Source organism: Callionymus lyra, chromosome 16 (assembly GCF_982586985.1).
Source record: "Callionymus lyra chromosome 16, fCalLyr1.hap1.1, whole genome shotgun sequence".
Classification (NCBI taxonomy): domain Eukaryota; kingdom Metazoa; phylum Chordata; class Actinopteri; order Syngnathiformes; family Callionymidae; genus Callionymus; species Callionymus lyra.
In genome coordinates this window covers 5,448,895-5,475,416 of record NC_141833.1, presented here as the reverse complement: position 1 = coordinate 5,475,416, position 26,522 = coordinate 5,448,895, and the positions used below count along the sequence as shown (strand labels likewise).

The following is a 26,522-nucleotide window of genomic DNA, read 5'->3' as shown; positions in this document are numbered from 1 at the left end:
TGTAAAAAAATACTGATAAAGTATTTAATTAAAAAAAAAATTCAACAGCAATGTGAGGAATTTTTTGGTTAAATGCTAAACTTGCTAGCTAAATTATCTAAACTCTGTCATTCAGAAATTAGTCTTAGTTAGTTATAGGATGTGAGAGATTTATTTATTTTGTCTACAAAATGATGTTGATCAACTTTAATCTGGGAAATGTTAGTTATTTTGGAGTTCATGGTTATTTTAATGTGGAAATGGAAGAATTTATAATATCATTATATTTGTGGGACGACAGAAACAAGTTAGCTTTTTAAGTGAAGATCTCAATATCCACCTTTTATTAAACCACCATTTTTAAAACTTGGCTAAAAACACACTTTTTATTAAACTGGTTTATTCACTACAACTCTCGTTTTAGCTCCCTTGTTTGACTTTCTTAACTTTTATCACTCCTATTATTATTATTATAATTATTATTAAAAATAATATATGTGATGTCATATAACTTAGTGTAAACTACGACAAGGCATTTGAATACTACATTATTCAATGTTGTTTTCTGTAAATGTTTTAATTCAGGTCAAGAACAATTTAAGTAAATAAATACATGAGGACTTCCAACTATAATATGGGGGTCGGGAGGGGGGGGCAGGTATAAATGGAAGAGGAGAGATAGTGGACATGTTGGCGTACGAATGTTGGAGATATCAGGCAAAAGAGGAGGAAAACAACCAATGAGGCTCATGAATGTGCTCAGCATGTAAAGGATTGGAATGCCGAGGACGAATGAGTCAATGTTTTTAATCCATTGTTTTGCTGAGTCATGTTGGACAACGACAAACGTTTGAACAAACATTCTCTCACGCTTGATCATTTATTTTCTCTTCATGGTCTTTCTTTGTAACAACTGAGGTTATTTAATCTCCACAGCAAGATATCGGTCCATCTGCCCATTTCAACGTCCGCTTGTTTTGCTTCCCTCTCATCGAAATGATGTCACTGGTAATTGAGGTAAAGTCAACACGACGTTTCTCACACCAAAGTCAGACGTGTTTACTTTCGATGAAATCCCTCCTCGTTTGTCTCCTGGAATGACTTCAGTGTTGAGTGCTGGTCTTTACACGTGAATTCTTGTGACAATTAACACCGTAATTCAAGTGTTGGCGTTTCAAGAGTCCTGCTGACAAGTATGTGACGCGTGTTCACCATGTTTAAGAAACGGTGTGAAAGGAAGCATTCTTGAGTTCTTTGAAAGAATGCAATGGGGCAGAAAACGACTGGAAAATACCAACACAGGTGCAGACGTAACAACAGGTGTGGCTACAAAGAGTGTGTTGGTCTCACTGAATCCATCACTACTAGTTCATTTAAACAGTGGCAATAGTAGGATAACTGCACTCATCACTGTTGATGGTGAAGCCAGTCAGCGATGTCATCGGATAGATTCCTTGACGGTGAAAATCCAAGTCAAACGTTCAAATATCTTCAGTGGTGCATACTTTATATATACTTGTTAAATACATTTTCACGTGTGGTATCACTAAGTATCACCATGCTGGTGCAGTTTTACACTGCCATTGTGGAGTCCATTATCACCTCCTCCATAACCGTGTGGATCAGCGGAATATCCGTTCTGCTGAGAAGGTGATTGGCTGCTGACCCCTATCACCCAGGACACCCCATGTTCCAACCGCTTAATCAATCAGACCAGAAGATCCCGGTTAAAAAACTCTTTCTACACGTCAGCTGTGTGATAATGAATATGGTTTAATTAAATGTAATGTATTTTATTTGTTATTTGTTATTAATTATTTATTTACATATAATTTTAAGGTAATGTCTCTATTTAATTTAATTTAATTAATTCATTGAGTTTTATTTTAATTATCTTATTTAACTTGTATTATTTCATTTTTATATTCGGTAAAGCCACCACAACAAATTCCTGTTTTGTCTTTACAACCTTGGCAATAAAAGTTTTCTGAAACTGTTACAAATCGTTCAATTGAAAACCTAAAAAAAGTTTTGAAGGCATTATCAACTGAAAACAAGAACAAGACCAAAGTGCAGAACAAAGGACTAGTATAAAGAAAATAGATCAAAAATAAATAAACATCAGTCAAAAGGAAATAACGCAAAGAAAAGGATACAAAGGAAAAAGATACAAAGATTAATATGGAATACAATTCGTCATACTTTCACTTACCTCCTGCTCTAAACTTAGAATAATAAAGCTTAATAGCACGGAATGAATGAGTCCCTGAGTCTATTAGTGTTGCATCTAGGGACGAGCATTCATGCACATCTACTTACACTAGACATTATTATTAGTTTAAGAGCAGTGTACTTGGGAAAATAGTATACTAAGTATTGCAAAAACGCCAGCACAAAGCAGCAAAAGCATCAGTTCAGGATGTGCCACAACTGTGACGGTGTTTCAGGATGTAGGGATGTGCTGTCAAAAAAAAAATAAAAAAATAAAGTGAACCTTTCTCAGTGAAGTTTGGAATTGTTAAAGTAAAACAAATTTCAATTGTCCTTTTTTATCAACAAATCGATGACATTATTAGAACTGTCTTCATCAGTTCTGTGTTGCTTGTTTCAAAATAAAAATATATATATATGTATTTAAGTAAGTCATCATTTTATTTTGTTATTGTTTGTAGCTACATTTACTGGTTTCAAAATAAAGTAAAAGTAGCGAAGCTTGATGCTAGTTCTAGCTAATGAAAATATTTAAAAGATTCTATAACATGATAAACAACAACAAAAAACAAATACATCAAACAATAATACTTCCTTAAATATTACTGCATATTTAACAAAATAAAACACAAGTGCCAAGAAAATTCCCCAACAATTAAACTATTGGAAGCGAGAGGAAGAACCGAACGACATTGGGCTGTAACGTAAGGATTGAAATGATCATGAGAGAATATAATTACACATCTATTATATCCCACAGCTCGGATCAATAACATGAGATTACTTTGAGACATTATTTCTCGCACGGAGTTCATATCGACACATGGATTCATTACAGTGTCAATACATTTCGTTACCACGTCCTTCAGAAATGTGGCGGCTGCTTATTGAGGAAATATGACGAGAAAAGAGGGAACATGTTGCGAGAGGAGAGGCTGCACCGGCCATCATTAGCTAATGCACTGCTGAGTAAGACGGACAGCAGCAGCAGCAGCAGCAGCAGCAGCAGCGTCAGGGTGAGCGCTGGTGCCAGAGGCGTGCAGGGATTATAAAGATGATATAAGTGTACGGAGCAGCCACAGAACACAGACGTGGTAACCGGCCGCTCCAGATCTGCAGTGCAGAACCTTGTGAGCCTTCGCTGAGCAAATCATCCTATTGTAGGACTTAAAAATATTGATCAATATCTATAGTTTCATTTTTTAATATCAAATATCAAATATCTGATTCTGAAGCCCTGTGAGAGAATATTAGCTTCGCCATTTTTACATGTCGGTTTCAGTACCTGAGCTGCTTCAAATCGTCGCATGCATGTGAAGCAATTGCTCGAAGCCATATTTCAGACAAACGGCCGACCGTAAAGAGTCTGAGACACTTGGTCAATATGAATATACAGTGAGCTGAGGATGTAGCACCACCATTCCATTATTACTCTCTTTGTGAAATGCAATTCTGCTTCGTGAAGATTACACTGAATCACAGTACAAAGGTAGGTGATGTCATTATACACTTCTGAACAAATGTCTGCACTTTATTGGTAGATTTTTTTCATTTTACTGCTACCTTTATACCATTTTCTGCAGGTAAAATCATTGTCTTTTAATCAACATCGTAGTGTTGTATATCTTTAAATTGCTCTTTTAAGATGAAATGTTTTAAAAGGCAACTAATGTGTTTATTTAAGTCTCTCTTAAATATATCTTGGACCTCTATTGTAATCATCAGTATGTGTTTGTTTGTACAAAACTTTCTTTTTATTGAAATATTTACATTAGAAATTGTGCGTAAACCCCGCCAACTGAAATGTGGTTTTCTGTAGATTAAATTTTTCATTGCGCATCATTAATCCCGGAAGCCTCCACCTCCAAAGGGCTCATTGTATAAACAAAGGAGGGGTGAAGACGAGTGAAGACTATTATTACTTCTTAGTCTTAATCTTAATTACAGACGGACCTACTGCATCTTGGAGGGAGACATTTGACTTTGGTTGTTATCTCTGGGTCAAGGTGACCCAGTGGCCCGAAACAAATGTATTTGAGGTATCCCTCGTGGGTTTCTCTGGGTCAAGGTAAACAACCTCCCTGCATTCCAGAAATATATATTCAGTGGTGGAGGTTGTTCACCTTGAACCAGAGACAACACAAGGGATACCTAAAACACATTTGTTACTGAGCCACCCGGTCACCTTGACACTAAGACAACACAAGAGTTAAGGAAAAAATGAAGCAAATGGGATTGGAATGATGTAATCGGTATAAATATCAAACAATTTTTTTCATAGGTGCAATAAAATAAGTGTAATTATACTTCAAATTACGCCAGTCAATTAAACCTAACTCAGCTATTATTTTAACCCTTGTATTATCTCAGGGTCAGGGTGACCCGAAGGCCGGAAAACAAATTACATATCTTTATCCCTTGTGTTTCTTTTAGTTCAAGGTGAACCCAGAGGCAACACAAGGGGTAAAACAATTACATTTGGGTCGCCTTGACCCAGAGATAAAACAAGGGTTTACTACATTTAATGTTTCTGTTTTGCATTTCGTGAAATCAACTTATAATGATTTTCCAGTAACACTGAAAACTCCAAAAATTAAAATGGTGTTAAAAGCCTCAGAAGTTTATTAAGTTGCCGGCATTGGTGAATGGAAGCGCTCCAGTGAAGCCACGAGAGTGTGTTTCCATTATCTAAAGGCTATTATCGTTCCTCTATAAAGACCGTAATGAAAAGCTGAGGTAAAACCAAACCTTCGCTCGACGCCTCTAATGTGGATCACCGCTCCTTTTTCAGCTGCCAAACAAAGCTTGCAATAAGTCACATTCCTTGACACTTGTTCAACACATTTCCTCAGGAATGTGATGCAATATTGAGGTCAAAATAAAATCAATGGATTGCCATTTTTTTTGGGAGGGGGGGAAACTGACTGTCCTAGAATGATCATGAGATTCCTGCTCATCATTTGAATGCTTAATTGTGTCCTGCTAATAAAATCCAGCCCGATAGACCTCCCTAAATATCCATAACCACTTTCTTACAAACCAAGTCCAAGTAAGTATGTCGAGGAATGTGTCAAAAAATAAATCTCTCCTGCCGCCAGCCCACATAGCTATCAATAACAGCCTTTCAGAGCCGCTCCACAGTATTGTCACTCTGGGAGGAACCGCACATCTACGCTCCTTATAGGACATTGCAGAACCTGATACCTGCAAACGGAGCGTGTGTGTATATAAGCCCATGTTGGTTTGGTGACCTGAGTCCCAGCCCATGACGTACAATAACATTAGGTACAAGCACGTGGAGGTGGAAAGCCGGGGGGGCCAGAGGAGGGGCTGGACCCAGAGTGCAAAACCACATTGATAACAACTTGAAGACAAATGGGGCTCTGATGGTACTGAAGCTTTAGTCAGTCACGGAAAGATGGCTAACCAATTGCATCACCAAAACACAGAAAAATACTATAGTAACCAGTGGATGACCCATAAGAATAGTCCTGAACCAACCATCATTAAACAAAGATTTAAGCTATAAAGATCTGAGCTATAATTTAAACGTAATAAATCAAAGGTGCAGGTACATACTTGACTCACATGGTATATATATAGCGTCATATAGAACACCGTTTCTCATCAGGCAAGGCCCATTAAACGTATTAAGACTTGTCAAAATAATAGTTTAGATTCCTCTGAACTGCAGGCTCACAGTAGTATGTGGAAGTTGATGAACTATAACTGGTTCTGCTCATCAAGGGCCAAATATAGTCATGGATGGTCGTGATGGTTTTTGTGTTCAAGTTAACATTCAGTACAGGACAAAAAGTTTGGACATAGATTCTCGTTAAATGCTTTTTCTTTCTTTTCAGGACTGTTTACATGATAGATTATCACTGAAGGCATAACATTTATATTCTAGTTCCGCCAAAGTTGCCAAATTTTTCTCTGATGACTGCGCTATACTTTTGGAATTTATTCGAGGACTTTTAAAATATATCCACCTGAAGTGGTTTTTACATCACATGTGAGTCTTTTTTGCCCTATTAATGGGTTTGGGACCATCAGTTGTGTTTTATTGAAACAGCCCTATTGGACAACCTTATAATTCATTGAATGGAAAGAGAAATGAGTGGCCATCATTACTTTAAAAATAAAGATCAGTCAAAAACTTTGAATGAGCCCGGAAGGTACTGCATCTGTGCATCAGGTGAAGTTAAGCGTGTAAAATTAAATAGAGATTTAAAGATAATTTTCACCTGCATTTATGTCTTAAGTTTAATGATGAAAAGCTCAAGCTTTCAAAATTCCCCTTTTCATTGGTTCTGTGTGTAAAGAGAAGAGATAATGTACATTCTTTGTCAATCAACTGGTAAAATAATTGTATATCAATCTTGAGATTTTCCTTTTATTATTTTTTTTTTTAGTTATTGACTATTCCTGAATTTTTTCCTCATAACTTCACACTATGAGGTCCAGGTAAGTTACATTGAATTGAGAAGACCATGACGTAGCCTTTTCTTATGGGCATTATTTTTTATGAACCAGCCTTCACATAAAAAAAAGAAAACTAAACAACTGGTCAGACAAAAAAACAACATTGAGTGCATGAAAAATACATCTCACCACAACGCTGAAATTGGGGGAGCTCCGGACTGGTTTCTCTGCAACAAGATGGTCTCATAAAATGTGTGTTATACTCATTTTTTGCTAGCGAAAAGGCTCATTTCGGATTCAAGAAAGTTAAAGTACCCCTCAGACAGCAATAATACAAAAGACATAATATTGATTATTTTGCTTCAGATTGATGAAGATTGATACCAGGCCAAGGCCCAGTGTTTGGGGACCAGGCAATGGATTATGGCCTAACAAAAAAAAAACCTTTCATGACAGGTATTAAGCAAAACCGGAAAAGTCTACAAGGAGTTAAATCAAGAAATTAGATTAGATCATCTGCTCTACTCTACTCGGTTGTTTGTACTCCAACAAAGGGGATCGTGATGACGTCATTCTCATGCTATAGTGTATCGAACTGACATTACCGTGAAGACGGTCCCTGGTCGGCAGTAGAATCTCACAGAAGCATATACAGTAGGTCAAAGAGTCCACACTGAAACAGTAGTTGCACTTGTTCATTGAATGCTTTACAGTTTTCCCTGACAGGCCACAGAGGCTTCATAAAACTACACCGCAATTGAAAAAGGCCAGGGGTTATTGGTAACACTTTTATATGCGTGTGTAGGTGTGTGACGGACGGTTGAAACGTATAGCAGACGGGAGAAAATAAGGGTCGGCAAAGTGTCCGCTTTCTTCTAGAACCAACTTTCTTACTTTCCAAGTGGATGCTTGTGTTTCCCTGCAGGAAGAGGATCTCTGCTTTGTCCCCTCCTGCCACGCCATGAATTCTAAACAGTCCAACATGCGCACAATCACTCACACACGACATACAAATTAGGTTTGTGTCACTGTTCTGTGCAGCCAACACTCTTCTGTGACTCATTCAGACACTGAATATCGCACTTGGACATTTGAATGAATCGAGAGCACTAAACATCACGCTCAGTTACAACATGAGGAGTCTTAGGCCAATGAAGAAATGCGTCGACAGTTTGTTTCCTGGCGCCAAGTTGAAGGAGATATTTAAATGCGGGAGAGGAGACTTGATTAAAATGCAACCGAACAGTGGTTGGAAGTTTTAGGCAGGGACATTTTTTCCACATCTTCAGGTATCACTATGGATACACAAGGCAAGTTAATGGGTGCGAGGGAAAGTTTGGCTCAAATGCTAGAGGATATACAACTTTTGTGTGGGGGGACAAGGTGATAAAAACATGAATTAAAATATCAAAATACAGCATGAGACGAAGAAGACAAGTCTGTAACATCCTTCAAGAGTGGACGAATGATGAGTGACTATAATGGTATTATGGACGTTCATTTTACCCACTTATCGTAAATTCAACTTCAATTCAACTGTGTTAGTGTGATCAGGTTTAGAGCAACACTTGTATTATTTTCTAATATTAATTTTGACGTCACTGATAGTAAAAAGTAAATTTAATTTACCTCTAATCTGCTTTATAATTGGTTACTTTGGTGGACCTCTTCGGCAAAACTAGAGATTGTCAGGTTCAGCTTGCTGTGTGTTTGCATTTGGATTTTGGTGATCAGGATTAAAAAAAATAGCAGTAGTGTAGGGCTGCATTGTTACACTAACCTCCCAATACGATTTGATATGATATATTCAGATCAAAATACAATACGATACAATACAATATATTCAGCTCCCGATATATTCAGCTCACAATACGATACGATATGATACGATAAAACATATTCAGCTCACAATACGATACGATACAATATAATCAGCTCCCAATATAATTCAATACAATATATTCAGCTCACAATACAACTAACACTACATCTATAGCTCACAATACCATATATTCAGCTGTCGATATGATTTATTCAGGTCACCATTCAACATGACATATTTAGCTCGATTTTCGATTCAACACTATATATAGAGTATATATATAGAGTATATATATATATAGTCCAGGTTACGATTTATTCAGTTCTCGATACGATTCGATAGTATATATTGAGCTCACAATACGATTTAACAGTATTAATATAGCTCACGATACGACATATTCAGCTAACAATAATATATACTAAGCTTATGACGCCACAAGATATATTTCAACAAACTTGCATAATCATTTTAGTGACATCTTGCGATTGTTCCACTCTCTTCTGGTTGAATTAATTGAACTTAAAGCCAACACATGCATAAACATCAGCATTAAAAGAATCTGGAGTCGACTGTAAAGTATCCTCTCGTCCTCAACTGTCATCAACTCAAAAGTCAGCAACACCAAAATGAACAAAAGTCATCAATAATTGCATTTTTATTGTAAATGTTATTTTACTTACATCTAATTAAATATAAATAAACCAAAGCAGAAAATGACTTGCAAGCAAAAAAATACAAATATTAAAAATAAAATAAATAATACATTTGATAGAGTTCGTTTGAATATTGATATAGAATGGTGAAAAAATACATATATATATTTATCTGTCTTACACCCCTACTTTTTCGAGATCCAATTAGTTGAAATGTTGAAACATGTAAAATCAAGGATGTATAGAAAGTACTCTCTATTGCTTAGTTTTGCAAAGCTGAGTATTGTATAAACGTACAAGAAAAAGTCCAAAGCCGTCTCACCTGGAATTAAGTTATACAAATTAAACGACTCTTGTTACACAGCTTTTTATATTCCTCGTTTGTATTCTGTTATATTGTTAATATTGTTTACTGTCATTTTCATTACACTTGAAGTCGTACTTTAACTGCACTACTTTTATCGCACCTACGATTATATACCTTTACTTATAATTATAGTTATTTACTTTTATATCCCAATTCTATACAGCAAATTCAATGCTGTGTTTTTTTAGCGACATTTTGTTGCAGGTTTCTCTGTTGTGTTTTTCTATGCAATGACAATAAAAGGAAGTCTACTGTATTTCTAAGTCTAATAATCCTTTTTGTATTCTATTAGTAATGCAAGATCTTGTACTGCGATAATAAAGGTCTAGCTTTATTCATTTTTGTAACAAAAGCTTATAAGTCTTCTTTGATGTTTGTGCAGGGTAACCAGGGTGGCAATTCAGGATGCCATATATATTCACAGAAGATCAAACCGCTCTAATGTAAGTTTATTTTAAGAACACATCGGCCTGATAAGTTATCGTGTATCTTGAGAGAAAAAAAAAAGTGCTATTGCCAAAATACCCTGAAAGAATCCGTCTATAATTCACAGACTTTCTTGAGAAAAACCTAAGAAAAGATCCTTCTGTGAAACATTATTATCAGGAACTATCTCCTCCTCCATAAAGGGCATGTTGAGGTTGTGGTTTATGTTGTCTATAAAGTGATTCATGCACATGAGTCAAATATTCTCATCACCAAGGCTTGTCAATTGTAAACTATTTTAAAAGATGCTTTTTTTTCCACCCCATGCTTTTTCATCCATTCTTCACTTCTGATTAACCGACTGCAGTAGAAATCTGAAGAAGATACTTTTTATATATTTAATCATTTGTTTTGGCCCGAAAATCTAAGACTCCGGCGTTGATTTTAATTCGCTTAAGTCTAACCTCCTCACTCTGGATTCAACCGCAGCTTGCCTGGCGGTGGTTCAAGAAACTGTCTTCGTGTTTCAAACATACAATTTATGAGTGCGTATAACATCAGGCATGTGGTAGCACTCACAGTGTGAAGGTGCTCCCAATCCCCATTTTATCCACTAAGTCAATAAGGAATTTTTAGTATTCCTCCCCAGTCACAACCTTAACTACAATGCTGATGTTTAGCTGCCTTGACGTTTTTGGAAAACGACTCCTGTAACCTCAGTGCTGTCTGCGTTTTATATGCGCAGGACGAGGGTTTTTTTTTTCAGTATAAACAATATTTTCACTGAATAATTTTGCCGCTATGCAAACATTAATGTAGTGTGCGGGCTCTTTGTTGCGATGTAGGAAAGAAGTCGGTCATTAACCACAAGCCCGTCTGTTAAACTGTTCCAATCAATACATGAAACCGTTGCCAAGGTATATGTTTGCAACAAGAAAAGTCAAACAAAAAAAAAAAAAAAGAGTCGTGCCATTTGACTTGCTGATGCGTGTTTGTCCAGGGTGAACTCACCGTGGCCGTGACGAGCGGACCGTGAAGCTGTGCGTAGAGCAACGCTTCGTTGACGTGGCCCCTGACTCCCAGCAGCGCCAGCTCCAAGCTGTGGTGGCCCGCCATGGCGTGCGTGAGCTGCTCCAGGAGGCTGGTGTACCTCCTCCACGGCTGGTCCAGCTCCGACACGCTGGCCAGGCAGCCCCGCATCACGTTGAGGCAGTAGCCCACGCAGGGTTTGATCAGAGTCAGGCCTCGGCAGTGCGAGCAGTACACCATCTTCACCAGCCCCTTGACGCACTCTTTGCTCAGGAGGACGTTCTCCGTGGCGTTCATCACCTCCACGCCTTCGTCCAGCGCCAGGCCCAGCTGCCGACCCACCGCCATGGCGCCGGCGAGCTCCTGCGCCATGACGGCGGGGTGAGTCCCGAAGGGGTTGACGTCCTGCCGGATCATGCGAAGACAGTCGCTCATCTGGCTGAGGGACATCATGTTGCCCTCGATGCCCGGGTTGATCAGCCGGGTGTAGACCAGCGGAAACAAGTTGTTAAAAAACTGGTTGACCGAGGCCTCCACGGAGATGTTGGCCCCGCGGAGATAGAGGGAGAGCGAGGAAAAAAGCTGGTTGACGTTGGGCAAAGCTTGTCGGGAGAGAGACGTGTAGCTTCCCTCCAGCAGAGAACTCAGGTGTCCTTGAGAGAAAGACAGCAGGTACTGGAACATATCTGGAGGAGAAAAAGAGAAACGAAAAATAAATTCATGCTTCTTGTCAAGATGCTTTTATTGATTAAACAAGGCGTATGCCATTTTTAAAATTCTCACTAGATGAATCACATCTCCGGGGAGCGCAACAATGAAGGTATAATTAATCTTATTGAAATCCACGGATACATACTGGAGCTTTGGTTTCTTTCTTTCCTATTCAAGAAAAAAGCTGATTCCCGTCAGACTCATGAATTTTCAACAACCTTTCCAGTAAAAAGGATTTCAGCAATTTTAATCATTTAATTTTAACCAACCAACAGAAATTAGAGTTGAAAATAAAAACATAAAATAAGATTTGTTTTCCTCTCTTTTTCTTCACTGGCTGGTAAGAAATAAATATAATTCAGACCAAAAAATAAGGACATTGTTTGCGCTCGATACTTGATGAAGTACTGACCTCCAATCAGTACTGCATGGACTGTGCAAGAAGAAGAAGAATGACGCAGTAAAAGAAATACAGTTGACAGTCAGAGGTGTTGTTGGTGAATATTCAACATTTTTAAAGGCCTTCTGATTTATTAAAGGATTTAGTGGAATTTTCTTTTAAAACTGTTATACAGTATACAAGTATTTTTTCACCCAATAAATAGCCAATGAGACAAGTTCATACATCCACCAGGGGACTAATCTACTACTACAAGATGTGCTTTGAATGAGCTATACAAGCCTCCAAAAGTATTAAGTTATTGAAAAAATATTTAAATACCTGCTATTTGCCAAATAATCAATATTTCCATGTTTCATTGAAACATGTTCATCATGACAACCGTCACAATAACTTCTTGGTAGAGAAAAAAAAATGAATTAGTTAAATTATAAATCTATAAAGGAAAGTGCACCTGAAAAAAAGCCATTGAGGTTTGAACTTTCTCTTTTAGACAACGCCTCTTTCTACGAGTTCAGACACACTTATTTTTAAATTAGTAAATTATTAGTAAAAATACATATGTCTGGACTCAGAGAGCAAGTGTTAAAAATAAAATTCCCAGAAATATCAATATTAATAAAAGAAAATCTGATTGAAAGCTAACGGCTGTTATGTAATATTTTATTTTGGGTGGAGACACTAAATTGTAGGTATAAGACATGAACCAACGTGACAAGTCATAACGTATCGTTTGACTTCTTGGCTAGCTTAATACCAGTCTCACATTTCACCGCCTCATTTATTGGTCTCTTTTCTTTCATCCTTCGACCCACGTCACATAATGCAGCTGAATAACAGCGCGCTTCAAACCATAAATCAGTGTGTAGATCATCAAAAATGATCTCAAGTCTTTGTTCCCTGGGTTGTTCTGAGCTTCTTTAAGCATCTGCCCCACCTTCGGTGCATCGGCCAAGTGGACGAGGGTCAAACGTGGTTAAATCAGAAATCGTTTGAGAATTCTTCCGCGGATTCAAAAGAATACGCACCTGTGGTCCATTAAGTCCATCAATCCATCTACCTGCTCCGTGCTGTGCCGGTGCCAGGAGGATAAAGCATCTCACTCTAATACTTTAAGTTATTTACAGTTGAAAGCTCAGCAGGATTTATGGATTAAATGTTTTTCTCCGTACGCTAGATTGAAAGAGGGAGCTCCTATTTTACGATATTGGACATCGTAAGATGAAAGTTTTGAGGGGATTTTTTTTTATATATACCAAGTGATTGCATATGTCCATACCATGGACCCAGCACTCTGTCTGGCCAGTGATGTCAGCTTATAAGCATGCTAGGACATGAAGGAGCGGTAGCAACTGTACAGAAATGGAGAGTAGAGGCCGGCCCTCACTCTCCTCTTATGGCCCTGGCAGGGCTCCATGTCCTTTATGAACGTAGCATAGCAATTACTTCATAAAAAAATCAATTTGCTTGATGTTATCACACACATTTACAGAGCTGGTAACAGTATCCTCTGTATTAAATAGTGATTCTTGTGTTTATATATTTATATATATATATGCATGTGTCGGCCTGTAGAAGCTCACAGACAGAAGGATAACAACAGTTAGGCTCAACAGCTGCACTAATACGACTGCTGTCTCGAACACACGAGGACTCCCGACTGACCAGTAAAAAGCACAATTCACTTGTAATTGACCCGCAAACATCTCCGTCATTTTCGGCAGCTCCCAAATACGTAACGTTCAGTCATGATCAATTCCGACCTCGACAGTGCGTGAGAGGAAACAGGCGTCATGATTATTGCTCATTTGGGGGAAATAAAAGTAAAGGATGAGAAGTTTGACGGTCCAAATGCTGGATGTTTTATTTTAATGTCCGTGAAAGATTAGCTTTTAAATGGATATTGAAAATATTTTCTTCTTTTTTCCTGCCCTTGTTCATATCAATCGTTAGTCATCAATTCTTAACTGATAATGAATCATTGTATGAAATGAAGGAAAAGTACATTATAAGAAAATGCTGATTTTAATACCAGAAAAAACGTTTATTAAAACTATGAAATTGTTTATTATTATGATAAAATTATCATAGAAATTATAAAATTATTTTGATGTTGTGGGATAAAGAATGACTCCTGGATTGCTTGTCAAGAGCAAAAAAAAAGGAGGAAATCTTGCTAAAGGGGCAGAAAATACATCTTCTTTTCTTGGTTACATTATTCTTTTTCTTCAATACAACAAGTTATGTTGGTACCTTTTATTAGAATCAACAAACAAAACTAACAAGAAATGTTGGTGTAGTTTTTGGTTGATATCTAAAGTGATAACCAGTCATTAACCTGTCAGTTGAATGAAGCTCATGATTGAGTATATCATACTATATATTCAGTAACAAATAAGTCAGAAACAGAGTTTTCAGTGATGCAGTCGAACCAAAGCTCTTACTCACAAATGCTCTTCTCGAACGATGACGTGAATTTAAGTGCTTTGTTTAATTATTCTTGTCAAGCACAAACTAAAACCTTATCTCTTTATTATTCAAAAGAAGGAACTCTGCCACGTTATCATTTGCAACATATTTGGTATCGAGACTTTGCAGATTGACTGAAGCCAAAGCAAAGTATACTTTCAAACTTTTATACTCCACATCCCGGCATTCCAAGCCTCATATTTGTCTTTGAACTGGACTCGCGGTATCACATTGAGGCTCAGTTATGAGCCAAGACCAAAGGCATATTCATATTTTCCCCGCAAAATGATGTTACTTTGTTTCGACTGCCCAAAATGAAGCGGTGATTGCCAGACTTTAAGCCTCCGGGATTACAGTGCCAATTTGAGGCCTGTCAGCGGGTCTTGAAGACATTCTCCGAGACTTGTCGACAAGGCATTGGCCCACAGTCGGAAATAAGGAATATTACAAGAGAATAAAGACATATTTTCTTCTGTCATTTCGTGTCATCCGACAAGACGAAATGACTACTGTAGAAGTGAGCTTCATCCAGTGAAGGAGCCGTGACATCTGGAACCATTCGGGACCCCCGGGAAAGATGATTTTTTTTTTCACCGCACAAAAGTGTTAGAGAGCAGAGTCACATCTATTTGTCATGGAAACAAAGAGGATCTCATGATTAATTCAATTCGGGATTTGATCTGTTCTCTATCAAGTGTTGTCCCACTTACTCCCACGTTTTCCAACGATGATAAATCAATATCACTTTTGGAGGCTTCTCCGCAATTACCAGTACTGGGAACTGGGTGGGAACAGCATACTTTTATAACATCTCACTTCTGTCTAACTGCTCAAAAGGGAATTAAAATGAGCCCCTTAGGACACAAATGGTAAGGGATGGGTAACAGTCGGGTTTCTTAATCACATTTAAAAGCAGACACCCTGACATGCAATGTAACAGAATGTTCTGCTTCAGCCCAGTGTTTGGAAATTAGGCTATCCCTTTCCAGCTATACGATGCCAAGGCCACTCGCTGAGCTCAGAGTTTTACATCATAAGAAGTTATTTCCACTTTACATTCTGCCTGGCAACTCAGTGTTTTTCTGGCATGATGGAAGTTAAGTTGTCACCATGGAGAAGTTGTCTCTGAAGTCAAAATAGGAGCCCACGGCGTCTTGATTTAAGTCTAAACTTTCAGTCCAATTCAGTCTTGTGAGAGATGCCTGCACGTCTGAGCATTTATAACAAATAAAAGGGCCGATGTCTTATTCTGGGGTCGCAGAAATTCAACACTTTTGGGTGACAGACGGATTGCTGTGTATCAGCTGACCACACACTAACTCCGGTAAAAAAAAAAGAGCATTCCCCGAAGCATGCGATCATGATACGACAATTCACTTTCATATTTCTACAGCATCAGATAACGGTAATGTGCTAAATCATTTCTAAATGCCAAGCAATTATACTTTATTATTCTTTAATCCAACATTTGACACAAACACATTTCCAAGTGCATTACAACATCATTTAATCAGGGGAGCAAAAGTCTGTTTATATATCCGAGCTTGTGATAACAAATGTTTATCACAGGAGAATTTTTACACAGTTCATAGCATTTGAGTCATATTTGCTGTGAAAATTTGGAGTGAAAAAGAAAAGTGTCATTGTTTAGTGATTTTTTTTTTTTACGTTCCAATTTTAACATACATTTCTTTCAAATTGTATTTTGTTGTGTGTTGTCTATGGAGGTTACTGTGTTCTACGTGTTGAACAATGTACAAAACACTTGGCTCAATAGACAATCATGAAGTGAAGAAAAAGAAAGTGTGGCAAGACAAAACGATATCAAGGTTTGCGGCTGTGGTTTGGGAATATCATGGGAAAGGGCTTCAGTTGGCCAAAAAGAATTCCTGGAACACGATTCAATAGCTCAGAAGGAATAAGCAGTACAAACGGAGCACTGTTACCCTCAAAAAGGAACATCGTTGATTTGTGGAAGGGATACTTGGAGGACTCAATACCAGTTACACACTATCTACTGAAGGAGCACAGTCCAGAGATGTGCTGCTGGACAAGCAACCAGGGGGTGGTCCTATATTTTAAAATGATACCATATCCTATAAAGGGTCAATGAAGGATAACCACAGAGGCGCATCGGACAGATACTTTAACCTCAGACTCAAAGGTGGCAGAGAGGTTTCATCCTGGTCATGGGACTCTGGAACAAATTTTCAACCTCAGCTAGGTCTTTGAAGTTTCATGGATAAGAAGGGAATGTCCTGTCCAGGTCGTTTTTTTTAGTTGGATAAGTTCTTGGTCTAGATCAGGATTGTGGGGAAATTGAGCCTGAAATAAACCAGTGCAGTTTCCTCGGTCATGAGGTTCCAGCCAGTTGGTTGAAGACAGAGTTGAAGCAAAAGCCAAAGCTCTCAAATAACTATGGTTCGTTTTAGGCCCCCATTTTCATCTATTATCACAAATGATGGGTATAGACCAAAAAACAAGATAAAATCACTTTTCTCCAGAGGATGTCTGGACTCTTCCTTCATCATCTTTCAGGAGAAAAACTGAAATTATAACCACTGCTTCTTTGCATTGAGAGAAACAAATTGAGGGGTTTTGGGGCACCTTCTAAGGATAACTCCAGGAGGCGTTTCTAGGCATGTCCTACTGGGAAGAGACCCCTAAAAAGAGACCTCAAGAGATATCGTCTATGTCTTCCACCTGACCTGAGAACACTTTGGTATTCTACCAGAAGAACTGAGGAAAGTAAATGCTGGAAAAATGTTTTCACGCCAACGGGTCATCTTTACCCAGAGATAACACATGAAATTAAACAATATTGCAACGTGAATATTCACTTACAACCTAAAAACTATGTTTAATATATTTCATAAACCCTAATCTAAGTTGTCATAACAACACTTTGGTCATTTATGGAATTAATGTTGGGCAAAAGAGTGTATTAATACACAGGTTTATTTAAATGATACAGACAGACAAAGTCAAACAGTTTAGTTTTAAAATGGAAAAGGAATGACAGCGAATCAGTAATTGTGGTACTGTTTATATAAAGTCTGTTTACGCTTGCACATACTTGAAGATGCCTTTAATACTGTGATAATGAGGTTGGAGACACTCATCTAATACCAGGGAGCCGTGAGCCATTCCTGTCTTGCCAATCAGTCCCGACTGCACCTTCTCAGGCAACACATTTTAATCCTGCCGCGGGATTCTGTTACAGACAGGTCACCAGACATATGTGGGATAGTGACATATGTGTGTATTACATATCCGTGTTTTAATTAGTAGAAATACAGTACATGGAATCATGTCCTTCTCTGCATCGGTCGTCTCCGGTTACAAGGGAGAGTTGCGAAGTCACACAACCCGTCAGCTTCTAATCTTCCGGCAAAGAGTTTGTCGGTAATAAACTATTAATAAGCCGTAGCTTCAATCTGTTGATTCACTACTTGCGTGGCTATAACTAATGTCAGGGTTCTAAATGAGGAGCATGACTCGCCTTGCAGGCAACAGCACTGATAAACAAAGTTGACCTGCGAGGACTGGATCGCTTCATGCTGTCAAAATAACACTGCTTATTGGACTACATAAGCACATTAAGATGCTATACTCTACTGTCTACTGTGGGAGACTTCTCAAATGGTTGGATGAGAGTCTCTCGTACACACTGTGAACGCTGCAGCGACAGCAATAAGGAAGATTTGACTAAATAATAAAGAAGAAAGAAGTTGAAACAAGCTAAATAGGAAAAGGTAACATTTCATTCAAAAATGGGGTTGTTTTTTCCGGAAGCTCTATGGGTTAAAATGACTGCTTATCCCAGATCAGGGCAAATTTCATCATGTTAAAATGTTAAAGGTCAACTAACGTTTGTCACAGCGCGTCATCAATCCTGGAAGTCCACACTGGAAGGCTGGCTAGAGTAGAGAGTGAAGCCATTATAGACTCCACTCTCGTAACATCTTGTTCGCCGAGATTTCAGACGGTGGAGATCTTTATGAAGTAATAAGTTCAAAACATCATGATGATGAGCGACTTACTGCATCTTGGAGAGAAAGTCTTAAACATATGAAACACGTGAGAAATCAGGAGAGTTGGGTTTTCACATTAGTGGCCCTTTCAACTCAGTGAATTTAATGAATATATATCTATAACTGGACATTAAAGTCCATCAAATCTGATGAGTTCTCAAAATGAATCTCTTTGGTTCGCAATCAGATAAGGACAAATCGTGCAGTTGGGGGCGTCATAGCTCAGATGGTAGAGTGGTTGCCTGCAGTCCAAAAGGTTGCACGTTCAATCCCAGCTCCAGACAAGCTTGTGTCGTTGTGTCCCTGAGCAAGACACTTTACCCTGATTGCTCCTGATGGCAGACTTGGCACAGGTGTGCAGCCTACTCCCATCAGTATGTGTGAATGGCTGTCAAAGCGCTTTGTGACCCTGGTCTAGAAAGGCGCTATATAAATAGAGATTATTATTATTTCTTATTAAATCACAAAAACCTATACATGTTAAATGTAAGGAATTCAATTTCCAATGTGTGGAATTCCATTTCATCTACATCGATTTTCCAGGTTAATTGTATTTATAATTCCCACTTTCTATTGAATGGATCCATTTCAAAGGTCAAAATATGCAACATTTTTGGTACACTATGATCAGTACTAAACTTTTTATTTTGAGTCAAACGACGGGTTCAAGACACATTAAATGACACAAGGACTTGGGCACCTGGGCCCTGAGTTTGATACATGTGGGTTCAAAGGACATATTTGACAAGCAATTAGCAGAATGTATACATAACCAAGACTTGCATTCCTGTCCCTCATTTGATGTTAAAAGCAACATTCCTTGAGTTAACGACACCATATCTACACTCCTGTAAACATTGATCTTGAGTCACGACCAGTCTTAAACAGAATTAACTTATGGGTTTGGTTTGTGTCTGGATTTTGTTTATATGAGCTAAAAGCTTTTTTGGTTTCTGCTTATTATTTTGTTAAGAGCATAAAAGTTAATGTCAAAGTTTGGAAACTTAGATACAAGCCTCAGATAAGGGTGACTTTCCTTTGCCACTTTCAAGACTTTTACTTCTCGTAGTCAGGTTCAAACATCTTCATTACCCCCCGTGATAATTTATTATCAACATGTGTTGGTCAAATCTGGGCCTCATGCCTTGTGACTCCAGCCATCGGTCCAAATCTTCCCTGATGACTTTATGAAGAATGTTACAAGGAAGCTGAGGAGGGGTAAAAAAAAAAAAGGAGGAGGATGTTGATGCCAGCATCTCATCTCTCCATCAGCAATGCGGTAATTAAAAAGGACGGCCTGGCTATATGACAATGTGGAAACATAAACAATCCCGTGGATGCCAGAAGTGTTTAGGGTGGACTGGGGTTACGGTGAGGTTGATGGAGATCGAGGCGATGAGGGGGGAGGACGGGGGGGACAAACACTCTCCACTCTTGCTAAAGTGCGAAACATGATCGAAGGTTGGGGAATGAGCAGATGAGAGAAGGACAGGGACAGAGGAGACAGAATACCAGGGTAGAGGGTGGGTGAGCCAATAGAGGGGGAGGATGGGGGCGCATGTAAAGGCCACCCCGGGGGCAGACCGCTGACAGACTGATGGACAGCACCTCTGGTCCGCCGCATTAATGGGGCCAAGGGTCCACAATAATTTACCATTTTTTTCTGTTCCGAGACATAAATCATGATGTCATTTTGATATATAATCCACAACTAATGGGCAAGACTCGGGCATTTTTCACCATGTTTAAAAATTAATAAGCCATAAATTTCATTGCTCGTATTCAGACAGTTTAAATACAGCGGCGGAGATGTTCTGTGTCGAGAGGAAACAAAAATATATTTTTGGAATACATTGACACGTTAGATTGTGATTAAATCATCCTTATTTACTGTATATATGACACAGAACTTAACTGTATTCAAAAGCTGTTTTCAGTTATTGTCAGAATCGGCGCGGTCTACACAAACATTATAGCTATCATCCTTCAATGGTGCACTTTTATGCCACAGAAAAGTTAAAGTATACCTGTGGTGGACTAGAGGCCTTGCGGATAGTCACATGCCTACCTGCAGTGTTGTGCCTGAAAGGGTTCATTGAACAATACTTATTATATAAAATAATAGTGTTTTTTTCCTTTTGTGAACACTTTCATTCTGGTGAATGTCTCAAACCATCCGTTCATCTTCGTCTAGTAGGTTGCCAGATTTCTACAGAGATTTAGATGCAGAAATCAAACTGTAAACAGTTCTTAATGTATTGTGGAAAAACACCCAATCTGGCAACACAAGAAAAATCTTAAGACATTTTTATTTGTTCAGTCTTTTCCTAGATTTTCTGGAATTCCTGTATTTGTATCGGTGTTATCTTGATCTTTAAAGTATATATTTTGTTGAGTATTGTTTTGATTGTTTAAGCGCTTTGTGACCCTGGTCTGGGAAAGCGCTATATAAATAAAAATTACTTACTTACAACAGCACAACTGCCTTTGTCATCAAAACAAAGAGCAACAAGGTGAAGCTACAGCCGCGTGTATTTGAGCGACTTGACAAAGTATAATTTAAACATGTTTTATGACAAAGTCGACGAGGATTGAAAACTTTTGTATTACTGTGCAGAATTGCCCGCCAAATTAAAAAAAAAAGACAATTTGCACATAAAAAAAAAAGAAAATTGGGCGTTTTGTATTGTTACTGAAAAGCTTCACTGCTACTGTTGAGTGAATAGACAGAAATGAAACCTGGTTCGTTAGGGTTAGAATTAGAAGTCCGGATTAGGAACAATGTAATGTAACAGTGAACTTTTGACAATTTAAAAATTATGAACTAAGAACTGAACTGTTTCATTTTAAAAGTGAATTGAACTTTGAACTAGTTCACATAGAAGGTGAACTTTCCCAACCCTACATACATCTGTGATTCAACAAGACACTTATTGCTGATGTAGAAATATGTAATCTCTCCACATGGTACTTGATCCAACTGTCATCTAATCTCATAGTTTAGATTTGAAAAGTTCCTCACACCAATTAATTGTGCCTCATCAACTCTTAAATAAAGTTTGTGATTATTGACACAGCTCCTTGTATTACCAAAGAAAATCCATTCCAACCCCCTGTTATCCGTCTACAAACCACATTAAACGGCCGTCGGTGAAGAGAAATTGCTAATAAAAAAAAAAAGAAGTCAGATGTCTAAACCTCCGATCCCGTTTGGGGAGACAAATACCTTTAGGCAATGTAAACACCGCACAGATATAGTAGGCGATTGTGATGTAATCAGAAAAATCCATAGACCTGAAAACTTGATGAAAAACAGCTTGAGTCGGAGTGGAAGCCAAGTTCAACAGTTTGAGATAAACGTCCATTAGTGTTGATTATTTAACCACCACAGCATAATTCTATCAGCTTTGATGTAAAACAGCTACTATAGGTTTATTTAGCAGATTAAATCAAATAAGGACATTTGTTAGAAACACAGTGGTAAACTATGGTGAGTGTTGGGACACAACTTTATTGAAGGCCAGAGAAGTTATTTTTAGTTTACATAAAGTAAGACAGAACAGTCCTTTAAACAGATTTAACGTGTCAAAGTGAGAGTTAAAATAAGCATTGGCGAGCTTATTAAATAATTGCTTGCATTTGAGCTCGTTTTTGTTTGCAGTTTCCCCTGGGTTTGAGGTGGGAAGGTCAATACACGTCCATCCATCATAGACAATCCACAACAACCACTTCAACAATCATAAGGAAGACTTCAAAAGACGTAATCATTGAAGCTCCTTCTTAAAGCTCTGATGTAGAAATAACAAGCAGGATGATTTCTTCCTCATGCTATCCATCCTTCCAACATTGCCATTTATCCCCTTTGTATTGTTACTATGCTGTTTATTACCCATTTGTCTGCACCAATAAGGTTATTTGTCTGCCTTTATCAGTCCAACTGTCAGTATCTTTCAGCGGAATAACTCAAAAACAGATTTCAACGAAATATTCAAAACATTTTGATATTTGGACGAAGAAAAATATCTTTATTTTCCTAGCATTCCCACTAACATCTGGGTTCAATAACCATTTCGATATCTGTCACTCTCTGTGGTCATGCAGTGTGTTATGCTGACAAATAGGACAATGACATTTTAAAAGCTAAAAAAAAGTATAAGTATTGATTTAACCATTATGTTATCTCAGGGTCAAATGTGAAAACAAATGTGTTTGAGGTATCCCTTGTGTCGTCTCTGGGTCAAGGTGAGCTACCTCCCTGGCTTCCAGAGACCACACAAGGGATACCTCAAACACATTTGACTTTGGGCCTTTGGGTCACCTTGACCCAGAGACAACACATGGCATAAAAAATGTGGGGGAAATACAAAAGTGTAAATAGGCAATTTGGTAGAGGTTAAGCTAGTGCTATTGTAGTTTAATTATTGTCCTTATTTTAATTTGTTTAAATCCATTGAATTACTCTAAATGTCACAGAATACACTCAATGCAATTCTCAGTTGAAGATAGTAACAGTTGATTTCAAACACATTGGCATTTATGACAGTTATTTTTACATTCATTTAATGTAATGTATTTTGAGTAAGGTTGTTCAGTAGCCCACCTTCTTGTAAATAAATATTGTAACAAAAACTTTATTAGAGTGGAACTATGCAACAAAATGAGTGTAAGAGTTTAACTTCTTCAGTCATGACTGCTTCAAATGAAACCAATCATTCCAGAAAGTATGAAAGAAATAAAAAAAAAAACCCTCATATCACTGCTTCAATATGTGATGTATTACAGTTTTCAAACCAACTTTTCTATCATGACCAACGTTAAATTGAGCGATGATTGAGTTGCTGTGGCTTGTTTGCTGGAGCCGGACCTCAAATTGCCCAAACTTTCTCCCCACAAGCTTTGGAAATCTATAATCCTGCTGCTGATTCACCATTTTCACCCACAGTGGGACCCCTTTTGATAGGTAGTGACCACTGCATAGTTGGATAGCACGAGTCAGCAGTTCCCGGGGTCTATAGTGGGTAGTTAGTTCCAGATGTTAATAACAAACTGCCATTTTGATGTAAAGCTCCAAAACAGGTAAAACGTTTACAAAAAAGTGCTGCTGCTGAAAGGTTGAAATAAAGTGATTTTTATTAGGAAACCTCACTATAACTTATATATTAAGATGATTCCTTCATGAACCTTCACTGACCAGACACACGGAAGAGGACAAATTAGCATTTTACCTTCTGTCCGATCATTTATATCACTTACGGTGCTTCCTCTCCGCACACAGTGAAACAAAGGCGATGAATAAGTGAAGGATCGGTGAATACCGCGGGGACGCTGTAATGGTGTGCTAGAAGTCACGGAGGCGAGGAGAGAGGAAGCGGAGGAGCTTCCAACACTGGGCGTAATGAGCAAAGTGAGTGGACATGAATGTACCGGTGATGAAGTGAGTCGGTGTGGAAACCAGGGAGGAAGACGGAAAGACGGCCAAATCCGACCTAGTTTGGGTCGAACCAAGTGTGTGAGTCACTGCAGAGGCACGTATATCACAAAGCCCCGTCTACTTATGCATTGAAAACATAATACGTTCCGCCCGGAGTTCCCAAAGCTGTCTGAAGGACCCAATTTCACTCACTGACATGCAAACTTGACAGCTCGTAATCTCCACTTCCCCCTGTCTTCAAATTACCAGTTCTCTATTGTCGGAGTTGGATTTTGCGACGAGTTCCTTTGATGCAGCGCAGATCCACACACCAGCGTCTTCTGGGATCCAAATAGGAAGGACGGGTGCAGCAGTGAGACAGGACACAGGAAGAGGCCAGACTGAACTAATCAGAAGCAGTAAGAGTACAAATCCCATCAGTCAGGCGAACCGACTCGGTTCCAGAAAAGCTCAAATCTCTTGGACAGAGAACGAGCCTCTGGAGAAAAATGACTTTCTGTTGCCAAGGAACGTCCCGGATATCATAATGTGTTCACAGAGAGTGTTCACAGAATCTTAATGTCTTTATCAGGTACAAAAGTGCCACATTTCCGCTGTACTATTGTTATCATTTCTAGTGGATGATATGGAATATTTTAGTATATATGTGAAGGGTTAGTTCACACAACATTTTTTACTCACCCTTGTGTTGACTAAGGGTTGGGATCATTTTCAGTGTAATCTGTTCCTTTTTAGAGTTATAGGCAAAGATTTACATCCATTTTAACATAGCATAGTCGTCTGTAACGTCCATCTTGTATTAAAGCCTCAACAAAAGGAATTGATCCAGAACAACTTACATAAGTCTATATTTTAAGATGGTTTTAAGCAGAAGTTTAAAGAATAACAAGGGATACAGACAGGAACCACGGAGTTATTTGGATGTTTTTAAGTGCGTTTTTAGAAGAAGATAAATTTGAGTTTTAGTTGCTACATTAAAATAACATACATCTTTGCCTTTAAATAAAAAGGAAAGGATTACTTTGAAATAATCCCGAATCTTAGTCGACATTAGGGTGAGTAGAAAATTAGTGAAGTTTGAATATTTGGTCACTTTAAACAGCATTGTCAAAATAAGGGTTTAAATGGATTTGAATGGTGCTTGGTTTTGATATTAGGAAAGTATTCCTGGCTGTTGCTTCAAACCAGCGTTGGCACTCTGACTTGTCTGTAGTAAGACTGCCCCATACATGAGTCCAGACAAAGAACTGTGTGTTCTGACACCTTTCTATCAGGAACAGCTTGAACCATGTCAGGAATTCCAGTCATCTGTTTAATCGGGCGTCAGTCCTCTATGCACAGATGAACCTTCATCACCTTCAGCTCTGCTGCCTGATCAACATCTCACTTCAGAGGGCATTGCAGAACTTCTGAATCCATGTTCAGACATATTTCCACAACTTCTACTAGAGTAAACTACATACCAAAATACATTTGAAAATTGTGCTGAGGACACAATAGCCTTGTTTTGATATGGTACGATTTTATTATCCCTGGCAATGTCTACTTTGGTTTAGCTTGCTCGTAATTAATTCAAAACATTAGATAAATTGAATATTGTTGCATTTTGGCTGCATCCCATTAATCTTCTTATTCCTCAAACTCATTCATCAAGCTCAAAATACTTTCTCCCCCATCAAGCGATGCGGTCCCAATATTCAAAAGCTGTGGAATGAGGGACAAGGATAAGGGTCCTACCTTCCTCAGCCTTGGTATTATTCAGGACCTGCCTTGGCAATAAGTGGTATCCCAGAATGCCTTGCGCATTTATTTGTCTGAATTCATGGCAGCGTACACTGCTAAGACATCGAGCTACAAATTTTCTTTGTTAAAAGAATTGTAAAAAATACGAAAACCATATGATTGACTTAATTTAATTGTTGTCACTTTATAGCTAACATGCCTCTTTGTAGTGTAAAATGTATATATATTTTTCCTTGGTGGTAAAGCTTTTCGTTTACCAGATAAAGCCAACATTAAAAAGACGTAGAGATCGACTTTTAGTGTTAAAACCAAACCCAACTTACTTGGTTAATACCCGTTGTTACTTGTAAAAACCTAAGTTACGTGTAGGCTACAGATTTTTTTAAACTAATGTTTTCTTCCTTAAATTTTAGGTACTGCAGATTTAACACGGTCCCATATCCAGTTCAGGGACAAAAAATGAGGAATGTTTTATGCGAGATAAATGGAATTGAGCCTCAATGTGAATCATAATCTAAACTTTTGCTATAGAAAGTCACTGGGAATTCTGATTCGTCAGTTAAACAGTTGTGAGAGAAAGATCGTATCCTTAAAGGTAGCCTGATTTTAGGCAGCTATTCTTAAGACAATCCATTTTTTATTACACATTCCAGATTTGAAGGAAATCCGACTGTCAATAAAACATTGCTTATTTTATCATCAGTATCTTACTCATTCCTACATTTGAAAACAAATCTAGCTCAGCGTTAGAGAGTGTCTTAACACAGATTTAAAGTCATATGCAACAATAACATAGCTCTAAAACTATTGTAATTGACA

At 38.2% G+C, this 26,522-nt stretch overlaps 1 protein-coding gene across 2 annotated transcripts in view; it reads right to left on the bottom strand.

Moving 5' to 3' along the window:
* Window positions 1-26,522, bottom strand: part of LOC148063355 (glypican-5-like) — a 137,795-nt gene that overhangs the window by 88,496 nt on the left and 22,777 nt on the right. For both annotated transcript variants that reach the window (XM_087811866.1, XM_087811865.1), the window contains exon 3: window positions 10,898-11,601. In XM_087811866.1, the coding sequence (XP_087667992.1) occupies window positions 10,898-11,601 (704 nt within the window). The remainder of the gene's footprint in view (window positions 1-10,897; window positions 11,602-26,522) is intronic.